The 21,039-nt window shown below is 36.5% G+C and overlaps 1 protein-coding gene and 1 long non-coding RNA gene across 2 annotated transcripts in view; one reads left to right on the top strand and one right to left on the bottom strand.

Moving 5' to 3' along the window:
* LOC127529643 (uncharacterized) overlaps window positions 1–21,039 on the top strand; it is a 744,809-nt gene that overhangs the window by 677,197 nt on the left and 46,573 nt on the right. The gene's annotated exons all lie outside the window — the stretch shown is intronic.
* Window positions 1–21,039, bottom strand: part of c4b (complement 4B (Chido blood group)) — a 104,606-nt gene that overhangs the window by 31,790 nt on the left and 51,777 nt on the right. Inside the window, exons 25-28 of the mRNA XM_051933689.1 lie at window positions 19,408–19,483; window positions 15,328–15,481; window positions 13,397–13,498; window positions 10,835–11,003 (exon numbers count right to left, since the gene is read on the bottom strand). Coding sequence (XP_051789649.1) covers window positions 10,835–11,003; window positions 13,397–13,498; window positions 15,328–15,481; window positions 19,408–19,483 — 501 coding nt within the window. The remainder of the gene's footprint in view (window positions 1–10,834; window positions 11,004–13,396; window positions 13,499–15,327; window positions 15,482–19,407; window positions 19,484–21,039) is intronic.

A 21,039-nucleotide genomic window follows, 5' to 3' on the forward strand; every position in this document is an offset into this window, starting at 1 on the left:
CCAAAGACAATTAAGTGATGTATTGTCCTAGGGCTCTTTCCTCACACATCTAACCAATCTCTCTTTCTCATTCTTCCTAGGGCACGAAGCGAAGCGGAAGCAGAAGCAGACAATGGCCGACAGTGAGATGAATCGCGTTGCTGTCATCATTGAAGAACTCCAGGCACTCGACGAACAGATTCAGAAACTCCTGTCCAGACGAAGATACCTTAGGGATCTGAAGACTCGGCTGCTGGATAAACCGTCCTCGCCATCTGTAATCGGCGTAACATCAACCCCACACCTCGTAGGAGCGACAACGACACCGATGAAGATCTTGGCATATTTCAGCTATGCAGACGGGGGTTCAAGGCTAGAACACCTCCATCGGCACAGGCGAGCATCTCAACTCAGAGCTGGTTTGACCCTCTCCGCATCCCCAGTTTGCCTTCAGCCCCTGGTGATGTAATAGTGGTAGGTGATTCTATTGTTAGAAACCTCAATATCGCATGCCCTAATCGACAATCATTTGTTTCTTGTTTTCCCGGTGCTCGTGTCCGAGATGTGATGAGACGTGCGCCGGCAATCTACGAGAAGCACAAGAAGAGGGCAGTTGGAGTGATTGTTGTGCATGCCGGCGTGAACGACATAAGGCACCGACAGTCGGAAATCCTCCAGGCTGACTTCGCAGCACTAATTAAAGACATGAAGGAGAAGACCCCATCGGCAAAGATCTTCATTTTGGGCCCACTACCTCTCGTCAGACGATCAAATGAGTACTACAGTCGTCTGCTAGGATTAAACAACTGGCTGCAGGGCTTCTGCAAGAATCAAGACATTGCATTCATCAACAACTGGGACATCTTTTTGGGATCTTTTTCTTCAAGAGAGATGGCCTGCATCCGAACAGTTTCGGCGCCCGGGTCCTTCGATTATCTTGACTATCTATCTCTACTCTTAACCCCTTCCGAAATGCTATTGCTGTGCTAGGATATGATAATTGTTTAATAAAATCTTCCGTAAAAGTGCACAACATTAATACTCTAATAACCAATCTCAATGCACGTAGAAAATCTAGGCAATACGGCATAAACATCCATCCATCCATCCATTTTCCAACCCGCTGAATCCGAACACAGGGTCACGGGGGTCTGCTGGAGCCAATCCTAGCCAACACAGGGCACAAGGCAGGGAACCAATCCTGGGCAGGGTGCCAACTCACCGCAGGACATACGGCATAAACACCAATAATTTAATTAAAATTACTACTTTAGATGAACAATGTATTAAAACTATAAAAACAAACTATAGATTAAATAAAAAATACACACAGTGTGGCGCTAATAAAAAATAACTCCTGTTCCAAATATCAATAACGCACATGGTATTCATCTCTGCCCCTCCGAAACGTTAAATATGGCACTATTAAATGTTAGAGCTTTAACTAACAAGACGTTTTTTATCAACGATCTTATTAGTGATAGAAAAATTGATTTTATTGCACTAAGTGAAACGTGGCTTAGCTCAGATGGCGCAGCTGTTTTAATCGAATTTGTGCCTCCGGATTACAGTTTTACTCGTGCGGATCGCCAAGGAAAGGGAGGTGGTGGACTAGCAAACATTTAGTCTAGCCGGTTAAAATGTAAATATGTCAGTTTTGGTAAAATCAAGTCCTTTGAGTATCTCGCCGTTGTTATTCATGGAGATTCTCACGTTCTAGTATTATCCATGTATAGACCTCCTAAATTCAACACGTCTTTCTCTGAGGAATTTTCTGACTTAATGTCAATATTAATTATGAACTATGACACACTCTTAATAGTCGGCGACTTTAATTTTCATTTAGATAATCAGTGTGACCAAAAAGTAAAAGAATTTATGAACCTCATGGACTCTTTTGATTTGAGACAGCTCGTTAATCAGCCTACACATAAAGCAGATCATACGTTAGACTTAGTAATTACTAAAGGACTAAAAGTTGATACAAAGCAGGTCATTGATACGGGTCTATCAGACCATTTTCTTCTACTTTTTAATATAGAAATAATGATAGAAAACACTCATGAGAAGCATATTGTTAAAAAACGCTTCTTTGACTCATCAGCAGCTTTAAAACTTACAAACATTCTAAGCAATCAGTCCGTTTATAGTGCCAACTATAATACCGAGGATAATGTAAATAATAAGGTGGAAAGATTTAATACTAAAGTGAGAGCAGCTGTTGGCATAGTTGCACCTGTAAAGACAGTTAAAAAATCTTCTAGCATTGTTATACCATGGAAGACCCAAAGAGTGTCTGATTTAAAGAGAACATGCCGTAGAGCTGAGTGTAAATGGAGGAAGACTAAACTAACTATCCACTATGAGATATTAAAAGTTAAAATAACAGAATACAATAACACAGTCCGTCTTGAGAGGCGCTGCTATTTCTCTAAGATTATAAATAACAATGCTAATAATCCCAGAGTCTTATTCTCGACGATTGATCGTCTGCTAAGCCCAGGTAACTCAAAGGAATGCCTCCAAAGTACTTCCAGTAAAACCTGTGAGGCTATTGCTGTATTTTTCAATCAAAAAATTAATGATATTAGAAATAACATAGTATATCTCCCCAACACTAAGGATCCTCCTAAACCCCAGTATTCCATTATAAACAAATTAAAGTCTTTCACTAGGATAGATTTACCTGATTTTCATAAAATAATTTCTCAACTGAAACCCTCCACCTGCGTCCTTGACCCAATACCAAAAAAACTTTTTCAAAGAAGTATCGGATGTGCTAATTGATAATATTCTTGACATAGTAAATTCGTCATTAGATACGGGGGTCTTCCCAGACTGTCTTAAGACTGCTGTAGTTAAACCCCTATGTAAGAAAAATAATCTTGACCCCTCTGCTCTTGAAAATGTTAGACCCATCTCTAACCTGCCTTTCGTAAGTAAAATTCTAGAGAAGGCAGTCATTATGCAGTTAAATGACCACCTCAATAAACATGCTATTCTTGATACATTTCAGTCAGGTTTTAGAACAAATCATAGCACAGAAACTGCACTTGTTAAAGTAGTAAATGACTTGCAGGTAAATGCAGACAGAGGCCATTTATCTGTTCTCATCCTCTTAGATCTGAGTGCCGCATTTGACACCATTGATCATAATATTCTTAGAAATCACCTTAGTCAATGGGTGGGCCTGTCTGGCAGTGTCTTAAATTGGTTTGAATCCTACCTGGCAAGGAGAAAATTCTTTGTTAGTTGTGGTAATTACAACTCAAAGACACATGATATTCTATATGGTGTTCCACAAGGCTCTATCCTGGGTCAACTGCTCTTCTCAATCTACATGCTTCCGTTAGGTCAGATTATCTCAGGGCACAATGTGAGCTACCACAGTTATGCTGATGACACACAGCTGTATTTATCAATAGCACCTGATGACCCCAATTATCTTGAATCACTAACACAATGTCTGACTTGTATTTCAGAATGGATGAATGGTAACTTAATCAAGCTAAATAAAGAGAAAACTGAAATCTTAGTGATTGGCAATAATGGATACAATGAGGCTACTAGAAATAAACTGGATACATTAGGATTAAAAGTCAAGACGGAGGTAAAAAGCTCAGGGGTAACTTGACTAATCTGAATTTTAAATCGCATATTAATCAGAACACTAGGACAGCATTTTTTCACTTAAGAAACATAGCAAAAGTTAGACCTCTTATATCATTGAAAGATCCTGAGAAATTAGTTTCTAATTTAAGTCGACTAGATTACTGTAACGCAATCCTCTCAGGAATACCCAAAAAAGACATAAATCGTTTGCAACTAGTGCAGAATGCAGCTGCTAGAATCCTAACCAGGAAAAGAAAATCCGAACACATTTCTCCAGTTTTGATGTCATTACACTGGTTACCTGTGTCATTCAGACTTTACTTTAAAATACTGCTTATGGTTTATAAAGCCTTACATAATCTTGCTCCACCTTATATATTGGAATGTCTGACACCTTATATTCCAAATCGTAACCTCAGATACTCAAATGAGTGTCTCCTTAGAATTCCAAGAGCAAAACTTAAAAGAAGTGGTGAGGCGGTCTTCTGCTGTTATGCACCTAAAATCTGGAATAGCCTGCCAATAGGAATTCACCAGGCTAATACAGTGGAGCACTTTAAAAAACTGCTAAAAACACATTATTTTAACATGTCCTTCTCATAACTTCACTGTAATTTAATCCTGATACTCTGTATATCCAATTCATTATAATAACTATTCATGGTGGCTCTAAAATCTGTACTAACCCCTACTCTCTCTTCTGTTTCCTTTTCCGGTGTCCTTTTGGTGGTGCCATCTACACAAAGCACCGTGATGTTCCAACAGTGATGGATTAAAAACCAGAAGTCTGCATGAGCATCATCACCAAGTCCTTCCGTGAGAACCCTAAATACAAAGAGGACTATTTCATTTATGTTAGGTAGAATGCCCAGAGGGGACTGGGCGGTCTCGTGGCCTGGAACCCCTGCAGATTTTATTTTTTTCTCCAGCCGTCTGGAGTTTTTTTTTTGTTTTTTCTGTCCCCCTTGGCCATCGGACCTTACTCTTTTTCTATTTTAACTAATGTTGTCTTATTTTAATTTCTTATTTTGTCTCTTATTTTTATTTTCTTTTCTTCATTATGTAAAGCACTTTGAGCTACTTTTTTGCATGAAAATGTGCTATATAAATAAATGTTGTTGTTATTGTGACAAACAGTGGAATGAACCATGAAACACACAGGATGTTACAGGTAAATGCAAGGGCATTTTTACCTTTTTCTATTGCTGCTGTTAGGGCCACAAGAGATGCCACTAAAACAACAAAACTGAATGATTCCTATGGTTTTCTTTCCCCTGATCATTACGGCTGTCGCTGTGTTCTGTTGCCACTCTTACACTTCCCGGCCCTGCTTCAGGTCTTTCCATTCCCCTTTAAATCTTCCTGGCCAACTACGCACAATCTGACAACTGCTCAGTTTTTCCATACTGACATTATTAATGGACACTGAGTTTATCCAGCTAGTACTGTAAGGCATGTGTAAAGACAGAACACCCAAAGGCAAAAAGTAAGAATTTTAGATGGTGTAGTGTAGTGGTTAAGGCTTTGGACTTCAAACCCTGTGGGTTCAAATCCCACTATTGATCCTGTCTGACTATGAGCAAGTCACTTGACCTGCCTGCGCTCCAATTGGAAAACCAAAAGAAATGTAACCAATTGTGTCAAAAATGTTGTAAGTTGCCTTGGATAAAGGCCTCAGCCAAGTAAGTAAATGTACAGTAGATCAGGAAATTAACAAATATTAGTCATCAGTCAGTCAGTCATTTTCCAACCCCAATATCCTGACACAGGGTCACGGGGGTCTGCTGGAGTATACAGTATATCTTACAGTATATCTATTTCGTACATATGTATAATCATATAAAAATATAATGCTCTCAAAGGAACAAAAGATCTCCATCAGTCTCCTTCAAAGATTGAGAAGGCCAGAACATGTGATAGAAAGATGAGAAAAGTAGCCTAACTCTTTCACAGTCCACAGAGTGATGGATGGTTTTCTAGCTGTCTTTCTTATTCAGGAAATATAAAATCTAAATGAATGCTTACATTAGCCAGACAGGCTTCAGCTGAATGTAGTTTTCAGTTGCCTCTCTCCAATAAAATTAATAATAATAATAATTAATTACATTTACATAGCACTTTTCTCACTACTCAAAGCACTTTACATAGAGAAAGGGGAACCATTTTAACCCCCACCAATGTACTGTATAACACCCACCTGGATGTTGCAACAGCAGCCATTATTGCACCAGTACACTCACCACACATTAGCTATTAGGTGGTGAAGAGATGAGAGACACAGCCAATTAGAGACAGGGAATGATTATGGGGCCAGAATGGACAGGACAATGATGGACAATTTACCCAGGATGTTAGGATAAACCCTACTCTTTTCAAAAGATGCCCAGGGATCTTTTAATGACCACAGAGTGTCAGGACCTCATTTTTTATATTTCATCTGAACGACATGTCCCCATCACTGCACTGGGATCCACACACAGACCACTGTAAGCACCACTGCTGGCCTCACCAACCTTCCAGCAGCAACCTAAGGCTTTTCCTAAATGGTCTGCCATCCAAGTATTGGACCGGGCCCAAACATACTTAGCTTCAAGTGGATGACATGTTCTGAAGTGCATGTGGTATGGCTACAGAATAAATTTACACTATATATACTGCATATATATATATATATATATATATATATATATATATATATATATATATATATATACATATATATATATTATGGCCACTGTTTGATTAAAAAAATTAATTGCAACTAATTGCACAATTAAAAATGTAATTGAAATTAACTAAATAATAATCAGAATTTCATTCAAGCATATTAATATTTTTCTATAACGCAAAAGTAACTCAATGATTAATTTTTATAACAAAATAAATTTTAAAATCACTTGTCTATTCATATTAAATGATTCCATTTAGTTTACTGAACAGTTTTGTGTAAACTCTAATTAGTCAACAGCTCAAAGTAAGTTTTTTTTTATGTTATTTTGGGCCATAATCCAAATTAGTCTAGCACTTTGATTGGTTCTGTCAATAATTCTGTCTTTACAATGAAATGAAGATGAAAAATAAGATATTATTTATTTTCTGATTATGATTCAGACCAGTTTATTTATACTGGTCATTCAAGGGATGCTCTTTTTTTATTAGATAGATAGATAGATAGATAGATAGATAGATAGATAGATAGATAGATAGATAGATAGATAGATAGATAGATAGATAGATAGATAGATAGATCTTTACTGTCATTGTCACTTTTACAAAGGAACAACGAAATTGAAGGTGCAGTCGACTCATAAGGTGCAGTCAAGGCATAAGAGTTAAAAAGACAAGAAGAGAGAAAATAATAACAAACAGAACAGTAATAAAAGTACTTTACAAAATATTAACAACTTATCCAGATACAGAAAAGAAATGTAAGAGAACAGTGTTGAAAAACATTACTTTTAAAATTAACTAATTACATTATTAACTACAAAAAAAGTAACTAAATATGTTTTATGGTTATTTCTTATAAAATGTAATGCATTACATGTAGTGAGTTACTTTTCCTTCCAGTAGTGATATGAAACTCATACTTGTGATCAAAATAAATCTATTACCTTCAACAAAGGAAAAAAACTGAAACATATTGCAACATTCATTATTACTCAATTCCAGATCAAGATAACATAAAGTAGAATTCAAAGCTATTCATTTTACTATACAACTTTTAGTGCTCCTTATTTTAAGCCTTTGCTATTTCTTAGGTTGTCAATTCTAGCATTGGTTCAGTAGAGTGTAAACTCCAATAAAGCTTATTTTTAAATTTAAATGTAGTGTTCAACTTCTTCTCAATTAAGAAAATACATTTATTCCTTCATGTGCTGTGAAGTGAATAAAATCTATAACTTTTGTTCAGTTCTTTTAACTTCTTTTAACTTGATTGCACAATACGCTTGTGCTTAACCTCTTCCATACTAGCTGTCACCAGACAGCCGCACCAGCATGCATGACATCCCAAGTAGGCAACGTCTTTGGGAAAAAGGCAATACTTTTGCAAAACAATGCAGTAATAATAATAATTATTGTTATTTTTATTATTTTGTGTAGTGGGAATATGCTTCCATAGCAACACAAATCTTTTTGTTTAATGTAATACTATTTTTTTCTTCAGTAAAATAAGTATTGCACTAAATTACTCATTACTTCAAAAAGTATCCTGACTACATAATGCATGTAACTTTAAACACATTACCCCAAGTACTGCAAGGGACAGTAGTGGATGGGGATGCTAAACATTTTCTAGCTAACTTGGCCAGGACTGGGTATTTATCCCCATGTATATTCCACTATTGCAATGGGACCATGTCAATTTAAATGTGTTGCTTAATTCTGCATCATTCAAAAACTGATTTTGCAGAGGATGAGTGAGGCATCAGTGGCTCATCTTCAGAGTCTTAGAACAGTTTGTGCACTCACATTTTCTTTTGGGGTGGTCCCCCTGGTGTATGTTGATTATTATCAAGAAAGACCCCGGTGAACCATTGCTATTATTCTTGGCTTAGCTTCATTTAGCATTGCTTCTTTAAAAACATGTTAAGTGCAGTCAATTTTACCATATTAAATGAATGCATTAAGGTTTGTGTTAAAAAATCATGGACATTTTTAACGTATTAATCACACACTTTAACGGTGATTAATCAGCAGCCCTAATACATGTCTCCAAATGCTTGCGAGAGTAACTTCAGAACAATTATTTAAAGGATTTCACAACACCTCATACCTTGTTTTTTTCTGGTATCTCATCCAAATATTTTTAAAAAATTTCTCAGGGTCCTCACTTCCAATAAATTATCTAGTAGATTTTTCAATATTTACAAAACACTTTGTGCGAAGAGTACTTCTTGAATTTCCTACTTTTTAATTTCCACCAATCTTCTCAAACATGCAATTAACTGTGAAACATCTTTTCTGTAAGGTAAGTCACTTTACCATTTACAGTAATTTGCAGATGTAGCATTCTGTAATAAGCTGAATTTGCCAAACCCTACTAAGGCCACGGAGATATAGTTCTCTCATGTTTGAACTTATATTTACTATTACATGTACAAAGTACAGTGACATTCTTATTTTAATGTATGACCATTTTCTAAGGCATGTTTCTTCTGTTAGTAATAAGTTTTCCATTCTGTGGATCTCTCGATATCTGTTTGTGGTGCTACCTCAACTATAGCACTTAATTAAAGACTGATGACCCATGACACATTTTTATGTAAAATTATTTTTTCAGTATTTGTTACCTAAAGTGGACTGTGGCATATTTTAACACTGATCTCTGATTCCTTTTTCCTCAGTGCACCTCCTTTTTTGATATTCTGTCTTTCCTAACCTCTTCCTAGTTTTTCCCAATACTGCATTTATATCTTTAACAGAATGTGTGCTTTTTCCATTTGGATACAGCACTTATACAGTATGTTATTAAATCTGACACCACATTGTAATGTAATTTATCTACTAAGCACCTTATGATAAGGCTATCTGTGAAAGGCAATGTTTAAAATGAAGAAATTAATGACATTTCATATATTTGCAGTCATTTGCATTTGCTCATTGCTTATTCATTCCCATTAATATCATTTTTTTCACACTGCGAGCCAATTACCAGAGGATTTGAGAAATGTGCGCCTTTACTCCTAAAGGATGTTGACAGCAACAATACACGTCTGATTCATTAAAGCTAGAAATAAACTAAATCCAATCATACACATGCATGATACTCAAAAGGAGAAGAAAGCATAAGCTTTGCAATGCGTATAAAGCTACACCACACCATAAACATCATGGAAGGTCACAAACATTTACATCACCTAAAGTTAAGTAAGACAAAAAAATAGGAAATACCTGCATGTTTAATGTTTTTTTTAAAAAACCTTTTCAAATAATTTTAAACATTCACAAAGATATAAAACTGTCTAATAATTGAGTAAAGATATTTAATTTTCATGATTATTTTGCTTGTTAACTAAGACTGTAGTTTTGACACTCTACTAATCAATTTTGAAGTTATTTTTCTTTCTAATCCCCACTGTCTTCAGTACTTTTTCATTTTCTCGTAGTTTTTTTTTCTTTTGACTTCTTTACCTGTTTTTTTCTGAACCTGCTTTTTCAATTATCACTTGAGTATATTGTGGAGGTACAGCTTATTCTAACTACACTGAGCACATGGTGGGAAAATAGCTCAGGATGAGCATAAAAATGTACACATGAACAAGCCAAGTGCAGATACATGCAGAAATGTCTTGGAGTCATTTTAGATGATATATTTAAGGGGAAGATATTTAATCCCCCTAGGGTTTAGCTGTACAGTATCACAAAGCACTGTTTACCTTAAACATTTTATGCCATCTTTAAATTGTTGGTGCAATGTAATTTAAATTACCTTGCAATATATAGCTGACGTAGGGCTGGTATATCCCTCACCTATTTTAGAACTCCAGTAAATAATTGTGCAAAATATTAAAACACTGTTTTTCTCCTGATAAATTTATACCACATTACAGTCTAACAGAAACAAAAATTCTAATATTTTTTGTTTATTAGGACAGAAATTAGGTTTAAAATTAGAAATTACTGCATTTCTGACATGAAAAGTGAGGAATTTCTGAATTTGCGTAAATATTCCAGCACACAAATATCAATTTGTTTAATTTTGTTCTAGTTTCTTACTGTATTTCTTCTTTTGTTATATAAATTGCTACTATCTAAAAATGACAATATTAACTACAATTATCTGATTGATGATTAAGCCTAACTTAAACAAATACAGAGCAGCTTACAATAAAATAAGTTCATTTTGCTGAGAAAGATGCGTTAGATTCTTTGAAATATAGGACTAAACATCCAGCAAAGCAAATCTGTAAAGTTCTCATTGAGGGAAGAGATCATGATAGTAAAATCATTGAGTATGGAAAGCATAAGAATAAATTAACTGTAGACTTAAAGCGTCTATTCATAAGCTCCCAACACTTGTCACCATTCTTGTTATGATGTGATTGGGTCAGCTACACACCCTTGGTCACAGCTACCAGATAGTAATCTTTCAGACACTAATAAAAAATAGTTTAAATGATCCAGTGGCATTACCTCAAATGTCAATAAAAAAGTAGATTGCTCTTGTCAAGATTAGCACTTGGGATGCCAGCATGACTTTGGTAAGACTTTAAACACCTATAATATTCATAACACATACCACTATCAAATATAGCTTCGCTTTTCAGTAGATTATACGCTCTATGGGAAGCAGAGCTCTCCACGTTTATTAATGCAAGAGCATACGCTGTAATTGCTAAGGCATAGGGTCTCCTCAGGGTTGTTAATTTACTCTCCAAATAGTTTGAAGCTTTTAGGATGGTCTCCTCCTGAAAAACAAAAGTTAAACATTTATGGGTATTATGTACAACATAAAGTATACATCCATGCACACACAGTGATGAGGTTGGACAACCCCTACCAAAGCAGGGTGGCCTCCAGACCCAAAGGTCCCACTCACCAGACTTTCACAAAAATATATTTAACTTTTGCAAAATATTTTGTGCATTTTTAGGCCAAAGTAAACAGTGAATCAAAAGAAATTAATTAGAAACAAAAACAGGTCACTAATTAAGAAAAGGGGTAGAATGAAAACCTGCAGCCACTGAGGCCTTCCAGGACCGGAGTTGGGGGACCCTGTCATAAATAATTAATGGTTTGAGCTTTCCAGATGACATAATTATAATATTGTCTGATGTGCAGATTAATTCAAAGTCAAATAACAGTGAGAATGTAGAACAAACATACTAAGTTAAAGAAGAAAAAAGGAGAAATCTTGATAACTTTTTAAAAAGTAACTAGAACCACTTAGATAGTTTGTCAAGCTACTTATTATTATGTTACTCATAATTTGTAGATGTCATGACTAGACCACGGATGAACAAACACAGAATTTAACATTTACCTGAACATCTCAGCTTACAGTATGAGTTGTTTATTGGGAAATTTAATTTGGGTGGACTGAAATTACATTAAGCTGGAAGTTTACCCCATTCACTAGTAAGTGTCCTTAGTGAAAAACTCCTGAAAATAAACTCATGACTGATTCAGAGCACACATAGACACAACGCTTTGAGACATCACCGTGATACCACTTGCTGGGACGTTTGTAATTTTTTTTACTTGTTTAGAGACTCCCACATGATAGGTATAACTTAAGACTGAACAAAGCTTAATGCATGCACTCTATGCTTCCACTGCTACAATGAATGCCCACCTTTACAATATCTAGCAAAGTTTAGTGGAGGATAGGGCATTCACCAGTGAATATGAACACAACCACAACCACAAAAATCTTACACATTGCTGATAACCAATTCTGATTTTATTTTCAATTCTATGCAGTTGTAAATTTCAGATGTTTTTGTGATACTCTCGATTTTCTTTAATGGAGAGGATCTGGCCGTGGTCATGGTCCTTTTCAGTATATTAATCAAAAATTCATTTTTCCCTTGTCTGTACCTGACTTTTTTAATAAAAATGTTATTAGAATAATGGAAAACAATAAAGTGAATCTTAACAGAGACAAGATGAAATTTACATTGAAGTATATAAATCCCCGCTCCCCCAACACCAGCCCCCCTGTAGCCCGGTAAAAAACAATGTTATGCTAACCATCTGCCAGCAGTGTGGCCCCTAGAGAGCCCAGATAGGCAGAAGTCCAAGTAGACAGAGAGAAAAAGTGAAAAACAAAAAAACTAGTCATTGAGGAATTGCTGTCCAACAAACCACCAAATAGTGATGTATGATGACCCATCAACCCAGGATGAAGAAAGTTCTAAGAGAACTAGATTATAAAAAGTAGATTTCCAATAATTACGAGAAATGATGTTTGGGTCATTCCATCTGGAAGCCACTATGAGCTTGGCAGCATTGATACTCAGATAGAGAGAAAAACCTTTGCAGGTAAAATGAGAGAGAAAGTGCAGGGAGATTCAGAAGCTGAAAGATATGTGAAAGGAGAAGTATTTGCAAGGACAGAATCTTGGAAAAAGAGGAACAGACAAAAGTCCTGAAAGAGAAAAAAAGAAGGACTGTCCCAAAACATGTCAATGAACAAGCTGTGAACTTTGAGGAAGCATGGATAACACAAAGACCAGAGAGTCCTACAGCAAAGCATTTCTGAGGTGCAACAACATCAAGAATCACTTGATGGTGATTAGGATTCTTACAGAGTAAGGAGATGTTCATAAATATACAAGTCCAGGATAGTCAGGGAGCACAAGGAAGGACACTTGACCAAATCAAGAAAATTGGAAGGAAAAGATAGCTTTGGTTAGCATTGTGTAAAGTCTGGAAATTGTTTTTTGTTTATTTGAAGAGCAAGAACAAAATGCCTCATACAGTGGGTGCAGGAGAAGCAGGGAGGACAATGGGACACAACACTTTGTCTAAAACTGATTATGCTGATAAAGCCACAGGATCAGCTGCAAAACGATTGTCTTTTTTAGCCTATAAGCAGAACCATAAGGCATGTAATCTGTTTATACTTACCACTTTAAAAATGGGGCATTTTTGTTCTATTGTTTTTTGTGCTAATTTTAAGTTGTACTGTCATGTATCATCATATTTTGACCATCTGCCTTTCTGTAATGGTTATAGCAAAATTTCTGGTGCAATCTTCTAGATTTGTACAGTCTGTTCTCTTAAAATGTCACTCATAGTATACTGTATATAGTACTTTTTCTTTTTGGCATTACTTACTTAAAAGAAGTATACTCACCACTTGCTGCCTGCTTTGACCAACCGATTCAAGTGTATGATAAAGTGCAATGGTAACAAAGGCGGTGAGAGAGACATCAGTTTCAGCTCCTTTCAGTCCACCCTACAGAGCAAACGGCAACATTACAATTTGTGTGTACTCTGACTCGGTCTTAGGCTCATGCCACATCTCTACTTCATCTGCTAAAACAATATAATAAATAGGCAGTATCACTTAAATAAAAACACCCTTTCATTTTAACAATTTATTGTGTGCTTATTTTTACAGCTCAGTGAGAGCTGGGTTAAGGAGCAGAAAAAAGGTAGCAGGAGGCAGTAGAGAGGCAAAAATGTTTTGTTGGGAAAATGCTGAATGTAGGAGCGTCACTTTTCTAAGACTACAGCATCAATCAATGAAAAAAAGCCAAATGAAGACCAAAGGTAAAAAAATGTATGTGATCCTTATAGAAATAGTGACCTTTTTGATTGTTAAATTGGAAAAACAGATACCCTTTTGTATTAATTTTATTGTTGGAAATTTAGCTTGGGGACAAGTTGGAGTCAATCCCAGCCAACACAGGGCGCGAGGCAGGAAACAAACCACGGGCAGGGCACCAGCCCACCGCAGGGTACACACACACACCCACCAAGCAGGGACAATTTAGAATTGCCAATGCATGTCTTTTAAGTGTGGGAGGAAACCGGAGCACCTGGAGGAAACCCACACAGACACGGGGAGAACATGCAAACTCCACTCAGGGAGGACCCGGGAAGCGAACCCGGGTCTCCTAACTGCGAGGCAGCAGCGCTACCACTGCACCACCGTGCTACCCTTTCTCACATTCCCTTGAACAATTTTAATATCCATCCATCCATCCATTTTCCAACCCGCTGAATCCGAACACAGGGTCACGGGGGTCTGCTGGAGCCAATCCCAGCCAACACAGGGCACAAGGCAGGAACCAATCCCGGGCAGGGTGCCATCCCACCGCAGGACACACACAAACACACCCACACACCAAGCACACACTAGGGACATGTCTTTGGACTGTGGGAGGAAACCGGAGTGCCCGGAAGAAACCCACGCAGACATGGGTAGAACATGCAAACTCCGCGCAGGGAGGACCTGGGAAGCGAACCCGGGTCTCCTAACTGCGAGGCAGCAGCGCTACCACTGTGCCACCATACCACCCTTTCTCACATTCCCTTGAACAATTTTAATATTTCAATCATAAATTCTAAGCCTTTCTTTTGCTTGTTATAAAATTTGTAAGTTATTGTTACTTCAAACTATTTTTTTTTCATTTTTCTTTTTGTATATGTTTAATTTTTATAATAATTTTTTTTTCTTTGAATTAATCCTAAAAGCTACAAAGGACTGGTGCCATGTACAGAGAACAGTTTTCTGCTGTGCACCCAGTGCAGCCGGGAAAGGCTCCAGTGCTGATTTACAATAACTAGATTTGAAATTGACATAAAATAATTGAGTTAATCAACTGGTTATAATAAAATAGTTGATTAAGGAACCTTTTTTTATTTAGATAAACCTGTTTCTGTCTTAACACTTATTTTTCAAAACATCTGAAAAGAAAATGCAGTGCAATATGGAATTGGTAAATTTTGCTATTTATCATGAAAGTGAATTGAATATTGCAGGGGAAATGGGTTTCTTTGATTACATGATGGATGTCAATTTGATTGACAAAAATTGCATGCTGGTATTATATGCTTTTGATATCAGGTGATGTATTTTGTGGTTCAGAATTCATTAAAGTTACCTTGTTTAGTAAATGAGACTGTACTCTTTGGAGAAGGAAATAGATAATAAGTGTAATAGTTACTTAAGATGTAACTTTTTGGTCAAATCCAATGTTTGTACTATACACTGCTCATATAAATACAAAAATACAAATACTAAAATACAAGAGTAATAAAGTATCATTTCAGCTATACCTGCATTTCCCTATGAATAACAGGCTTGGGATCTATAAATTGGCCTTCGTTTTGCATTTTGATGAGATATTTGGCAGCATCTTCAATGTGCTCAGGTCTGACATCAGTATATTTCCTGATTTGTGAAAGAACTTTTGCAACAAAGGCGGTGAGCCTAAATGGGTAAAACAAATAAAAAAATTAAAAGGTTAGCTGCATCTAATGTACAAACTAAAAAATGAAAATTCTGTTTTATTAATATCTGATTTGGTCTTCTTTAATAAAATTAAGTTTCTGGATTTGTCTTTAGTTGTATACATATCAGTGTGAAAAATAGCATTTTATGAGTTCCATAAATCTTTAAATGAATTTGTTTTTTCTTTTCTGATGAGAAGAAGGGGTATGCTCTTGAGTTTGGATTTAGAAATCTCCAAGTGTCTGATAAGTTATGATCAATTACAAACTGTGTAATTGTTTTTGCTTTGTTAAATGTTATCGCCCCTGTGGCTGAAGACCTATCCAGGTCTGGATTTAAAATATAGTTAAAGTTTCTGGCAATTATAATTTTATAAGTGTTCACATTAGGAATGGATGCAAATATGTTTTGGATGAAGTCCCTATAGATATTTAACAAAATCATTTTACAATTAAATAAATTACCCATAACAATCACATATCTTCCTTCAGAATCAGATACTACCTTTGATACTACCAAGGAAATTGTTCTATGTATTAAGATTCCCACACCTCTAGTTTTCTTTGTATATCTGGAGTGGAATATTTGGCCAGTCCATTCTCTTTGCAACTGAAAATGATCCTTGCTTAATAAGGGGGTTCTCCTGTAAAAATGCTATCTTGGCGTTTAGACCTGTTAGGTGAGAGAATGCTTTCACTTTAATTCGTGATTGAGACCTTTGACATTCCAGCTCACAAAGTTCACTGTCTGGTCATAGAGACATTGTTTCTGAACTTTTGTTGACATTTTGCAGTCTTAAATTAAGGTAGTACATTATTACATAAGGTACCTTTAACCTTAATTTCCAATTTTGCCAGGAGTTATTGCTATGAAGCCTATTGTTGTTTTGACACTTAAAATTGTGGGGTAAAAAGGAGAGATTAGAAATACCTTGCTCTCTTTCTCTCCCCTGTCGCCCCCCCTGCCCGTCGATTTTTCCTCCTCACCCCCCCCCCCATTTTGCTTCCCTATGTGAGGCTAGATCACACTTCACGAAGTCCCAGTCCTCTGACATAGAGACAGAGCACGTCCAAAACAAAACAAGCCCCCCAGCAGCAGTGAGGAAGGAGTAAAGTAGAGATATCTATTGGCAATACAGTAAATACTATAAACCTAGAATATAATCTTAAACAGTCCTGAATGAATAAACTCAGGGAATGATGTTAAACAGTAAAAAAAGGGAGGAAAAAAATAATTATAATCTTAAAGAAGAAATTAGAATGTTTAATTACAGCAAAAGTCTCATTACGATTGGACTAAATTGCTTGTAAAATCTTCTTTGCCTTGCCAGAACAGGATGTTACTCACGATAAGATTTGTGTGTCGGAATCAATTTTCTTAGTTCTTTTTCTGCTTCATCCGGAGAACTAAAAATGTAGAACTTGCCTTGAATATTCACTCTTTTAGCAGCATACAAGAGGATGTATCTGATATCAGCTTTGCGTGAGTACTGTTTAATGCTGTAAAATGCAGCATGTTTAGCAGCCATTGCAGTTGAGAAATCAGAAAAATACAAATGCGGTTATTTTCAAATATAATCACTTGTTTCAGTCTGAGAAGTGACATCAAATTTAATTTAGATTGTAATTTTTCAAAAAATACAATAAGGCTTCTAGGTTTTGAGGCATTCAATTCATGTATGTGGTAAGCTGCTGATATCTCGGCATCTGATTTAAAGTCTTCTCCAATTATTTAAAGAATAGTTCAGGCATGAATTTCACTGGGTTTGGACTTTTAAGGTTTCCAAGACGAACTTTGATTCTGATATTATTCCTTCTGTATCCATCTTCCCGCAGTTAGTCCGTCTCCAAGAACTTTGCATTCGGAATTTGCAGCTGTTGCTTTTTCATCAGCAGTAGATGCTTCAACGATTTTAATACAAGTCGTGAGCATTTGCTTAATGTCTTCAAGCTGAGCACCAAGTGCTTTAAATTTATTCTCAAACACATTCGCATTTTCCTCAATTTTTTCTAGCATGCCTTTAAAGGTTGCCTCAAAGCGATTACTTAAACATTTATCCTGGTCTTTAATATCCTGAAGCAGCTTATCAGTTGTCATTTTTATGTACTTTATATCTTTACTCATATCCTTTATTTCCAACCAATCCCCCCCCCCCCCCCCCCCCCCCCCCCCCCTCCCACCGCAGTAGTTACTGCGGTGATCATTAACTTTAGCTCAGACTGTTTGTTTTGGTCTTCTCCGTGCACCAGAAGTGGTATGGCAAGCCTAGTTGGAGTTAGGACTGCTGACTCATGAGGGGAGAGAGGGGGGTTTGGTGGGGTTTGGGTTAGGATAATAGTTGACAGCGGGAATAATAAGGCCATGCTCAGTTACAATGAACCTTCTGGAATTGATTCTCCTGGCCTGACTCACTTGCTGTTTCGCTTCCACTTTTGCTCTCAGCTGGAGCTGATGCTGCAGCATCAAGTCCCTGGAGATCTATTGGGGGTTAGTACATTTGAAAGAGACGTACTGCTGCAATAAATTATTTAATCAAAGCTCGTACACAGCACAGCAAGCATCTTGCGGGAGGAAGGAACAATCTCTGGACAGGGCACCAGCTCGTCACTATCACTGCGCCACCGTGTTCCCATGTTCAATAACATGCTTTAACTCCTATCATCATGAAAATGATATCAAGTATACATCTCAGTATTTTAATTATTCAGAGAGCTGTAATATCACGAATGTAATGGATTCTGTGTCCTGTCGGAGGAAGAGAAAGCCTGTTTAAGAAGCACGTAGTGATTCACACACATAGAGCACATAGAAAAACACATACAAAACAAAGTATTTAACGTGCTACTTTAGTTACAATGGTATTTGAGAAACTAGTAAATTAAATGATTTAAAGATGAAGTTTATGATGTTCTACTTTAATGACAAAATAAACTACGTGATTAAAGTGGAAATTTCGAGATTAGAGCTTTTTTCTCACTGTTTCCCTACATTTTTTCTTTTCTCTGTACCCTAATAAGCTTTCATATGACACTCAGACGGTGGACTACGACTCGCCTTTTCACAGCGACTTTGATATCTGATAACTTCTTTTTAATTTCGGGCACTGTGCGACTTTGTGAACTTGAGCTTTCGAGTTTCTCCGATAATCTATATCACTCAATCAGCTTCCTTTTGTTGTTTATACCACTGTTGAAACCAACAAATAGTAAGTTTTTCCTTGCCTCAATTTGGTATTCGCTGAAATTCTTCTATTTTCCCCCCTGCTTTTGCCATTGCCTTTTCACAGAACGCTGAGCTTAAGGGATATTTATGTTGATTTGCATATTCAAAGAGACGTAATTCTGGGAGGAGTTGGGGAGTGGCAGCAGGCGCATGCACATATGTTACTTTTCACGCTGACTGGGATTTATGTAGCGGAAGAATGTTGAAGTTGGCGAACGCACAGATATATGCATCTGGATTTTTTTGTGCGTACGTACATTTCCGCTTTTGTCCGTACACCATACTGAATCTGTCAGTATCTACAGACTCTGTATTTGGTCTGGTTAGCTGGCCTTCACCATTAGGTATATAAGGAAAATACATGACATTAGCTAAAGCAATACTGATAAGAAATCAAATGAAATGTTATACTGACTTTCTGAACACTTTTTAGTCACAGGTTGTGAATCAGGAGAACTACGGAACTGAAAAATTTGAAAAGGAGGGGGAAAGAGAGATGACAAAACAGATGAAATAGAAAGGAAGAGGAAAAGACAGAGAAATAACTTGGTTTGGGCGACTTTGTAAAATGCTATGACTGACAAAGTAAGAGATTATTTTTAGTCTTGTTTAAAAGATTACAACATTTCAAAGAACATTTTAAAAAATATACAGTAAATAGTTGATGTATGTGAAGTACTTACCATGTACTACTATCATAATTCAGCCAGGCTCCATAAGATCCATCAGGTTTCTTAAAAGTCAGAATCCTCGTATAGCCTTAAATGAAAAATATCATTCCTTATCTCCATAATATATCTGTGCTATAATTAAATTACTAACTCAAACTAAAAAGCTCCTTGTTTATTTGATTAAAATGCTTTCACCTTTATAATCAGAGTAGTGACCATACATGAAGCCTTTTCAGATGGGATTGAGCTTTTGAGATTAATACTGCACTCATTAACAGTGAATGAGGTAAGAGGCAGGTCTTCAGTGCAAAAGCTCCATACCATTTGAACTGACTTTCCTCTTTGCTCTACTCTGATATTCTGGAAGTATTTATTTCACAATACTTTAACAAAAATGCATGCATTTTTAGCATTGTGAGTGCATGACTGGTTACCTGGCATGTAGATTATGGGCCACAAATAGCTTGAGATTTGCATCTTGGATGTTTTATTATTGATTATTGTTGTTCAGTATTAGTTCCCTACAAGCCCCCATTGAAGTCCATTGTGTCACGATCTTTGTTATCTCCATTGTCCATGAAAATGTGAAATGTAAACATTTTTCTCTTATATTGCTACTAACACTAGGTAAGTAATAGATAAAAAATATAATTTGAGTACAGTGAACACCTACTGTTCCTTAAGTGTTAGATATGTTTTAAAATTCTACCTGTAGTAGTTTCCTCGAATGGGAAAGGTCACTGAGAAACGCTAAGAATTAAGCCATCAAAATGAAACATAATGCATGGAAAAGAGTGTGTTCACAAATGTCACAGTTTTTTAATGTCTTAAGTCTTTCATCGTGGCATAGCATTTACAGGATTGCTGATGGTGCTCTGCTTGAATGGCTGAGAAGCTTGGTGCACCTCAGAGTAGACTTGGTACTGCCTCAGATTGAGAGGAGCCTGTTGAGGTGGTTAGACATATAGTTAAAGATGTCCTTGGGTGCCTTCTTTGTGATACATGTATATAAAAGGTGACACACCAGTACAAAACCCTGTGCTTGACCCTGAACACTGTGGAAGAATTATATCTCTCCACTGTATTGGGAATGCCTGGATATTTCCCAGGAAAGGCTGAATAAGGCTGATAGGGGATAGGTAGGCTTGGTCAGCTCAGAACAGGAGTGGCCAACTCCAATCCTGGAGAGACGTAGTGGCTGCAGGTTTTTGTTCAGTTGCTTAATTAGAAGCCAATATTTACCAATAACAAATGTCATTTAGTTTCATGCCTTGTTAGTGTTTTCACTGTACCATGTCAGTTCATTCTTAAATTACAGATTTTGTTTCCTTCCTAATGATACATGTATCATCCAAGTAATTTGAAGCCTAAAATGGATGAGTGATTTTCAGTTCTTCACTTTCTCTTTAGTTTCCTTCTGAGCACTTAATTAAACCAAAGAGTGAATGATGAATATACATGGCTGGAAATGGAGATAATTTAGATGTAGAACTGCAGGTTTCTTTATCATTTGCATCTTATTGCTAATAACAAGCAGTTAAAGCAATGAATACAGCCGTTTAAGATTAAAATAAGCTATTAAGCCTTTAAAATCTTAATAAACGTGACAATTAAAATAAACCTGAAAAATGTCACTTAAGCAAT

This window comes from Erpetoichthys calabaricus, chromosome 1 (assembly GCF_900747795.2).
Source record: "Erpetoichthys calabaricus chromosome 1, fErpCal1.3, whole genome shotgun sequence".
Taxonomy (NCBI): Eukaryota; Metazoa; Chordata; class Cladistia; order Polypteriformes; family Polypteridae; genus Erpetoichthys; species Erpetoichthys calabaricus.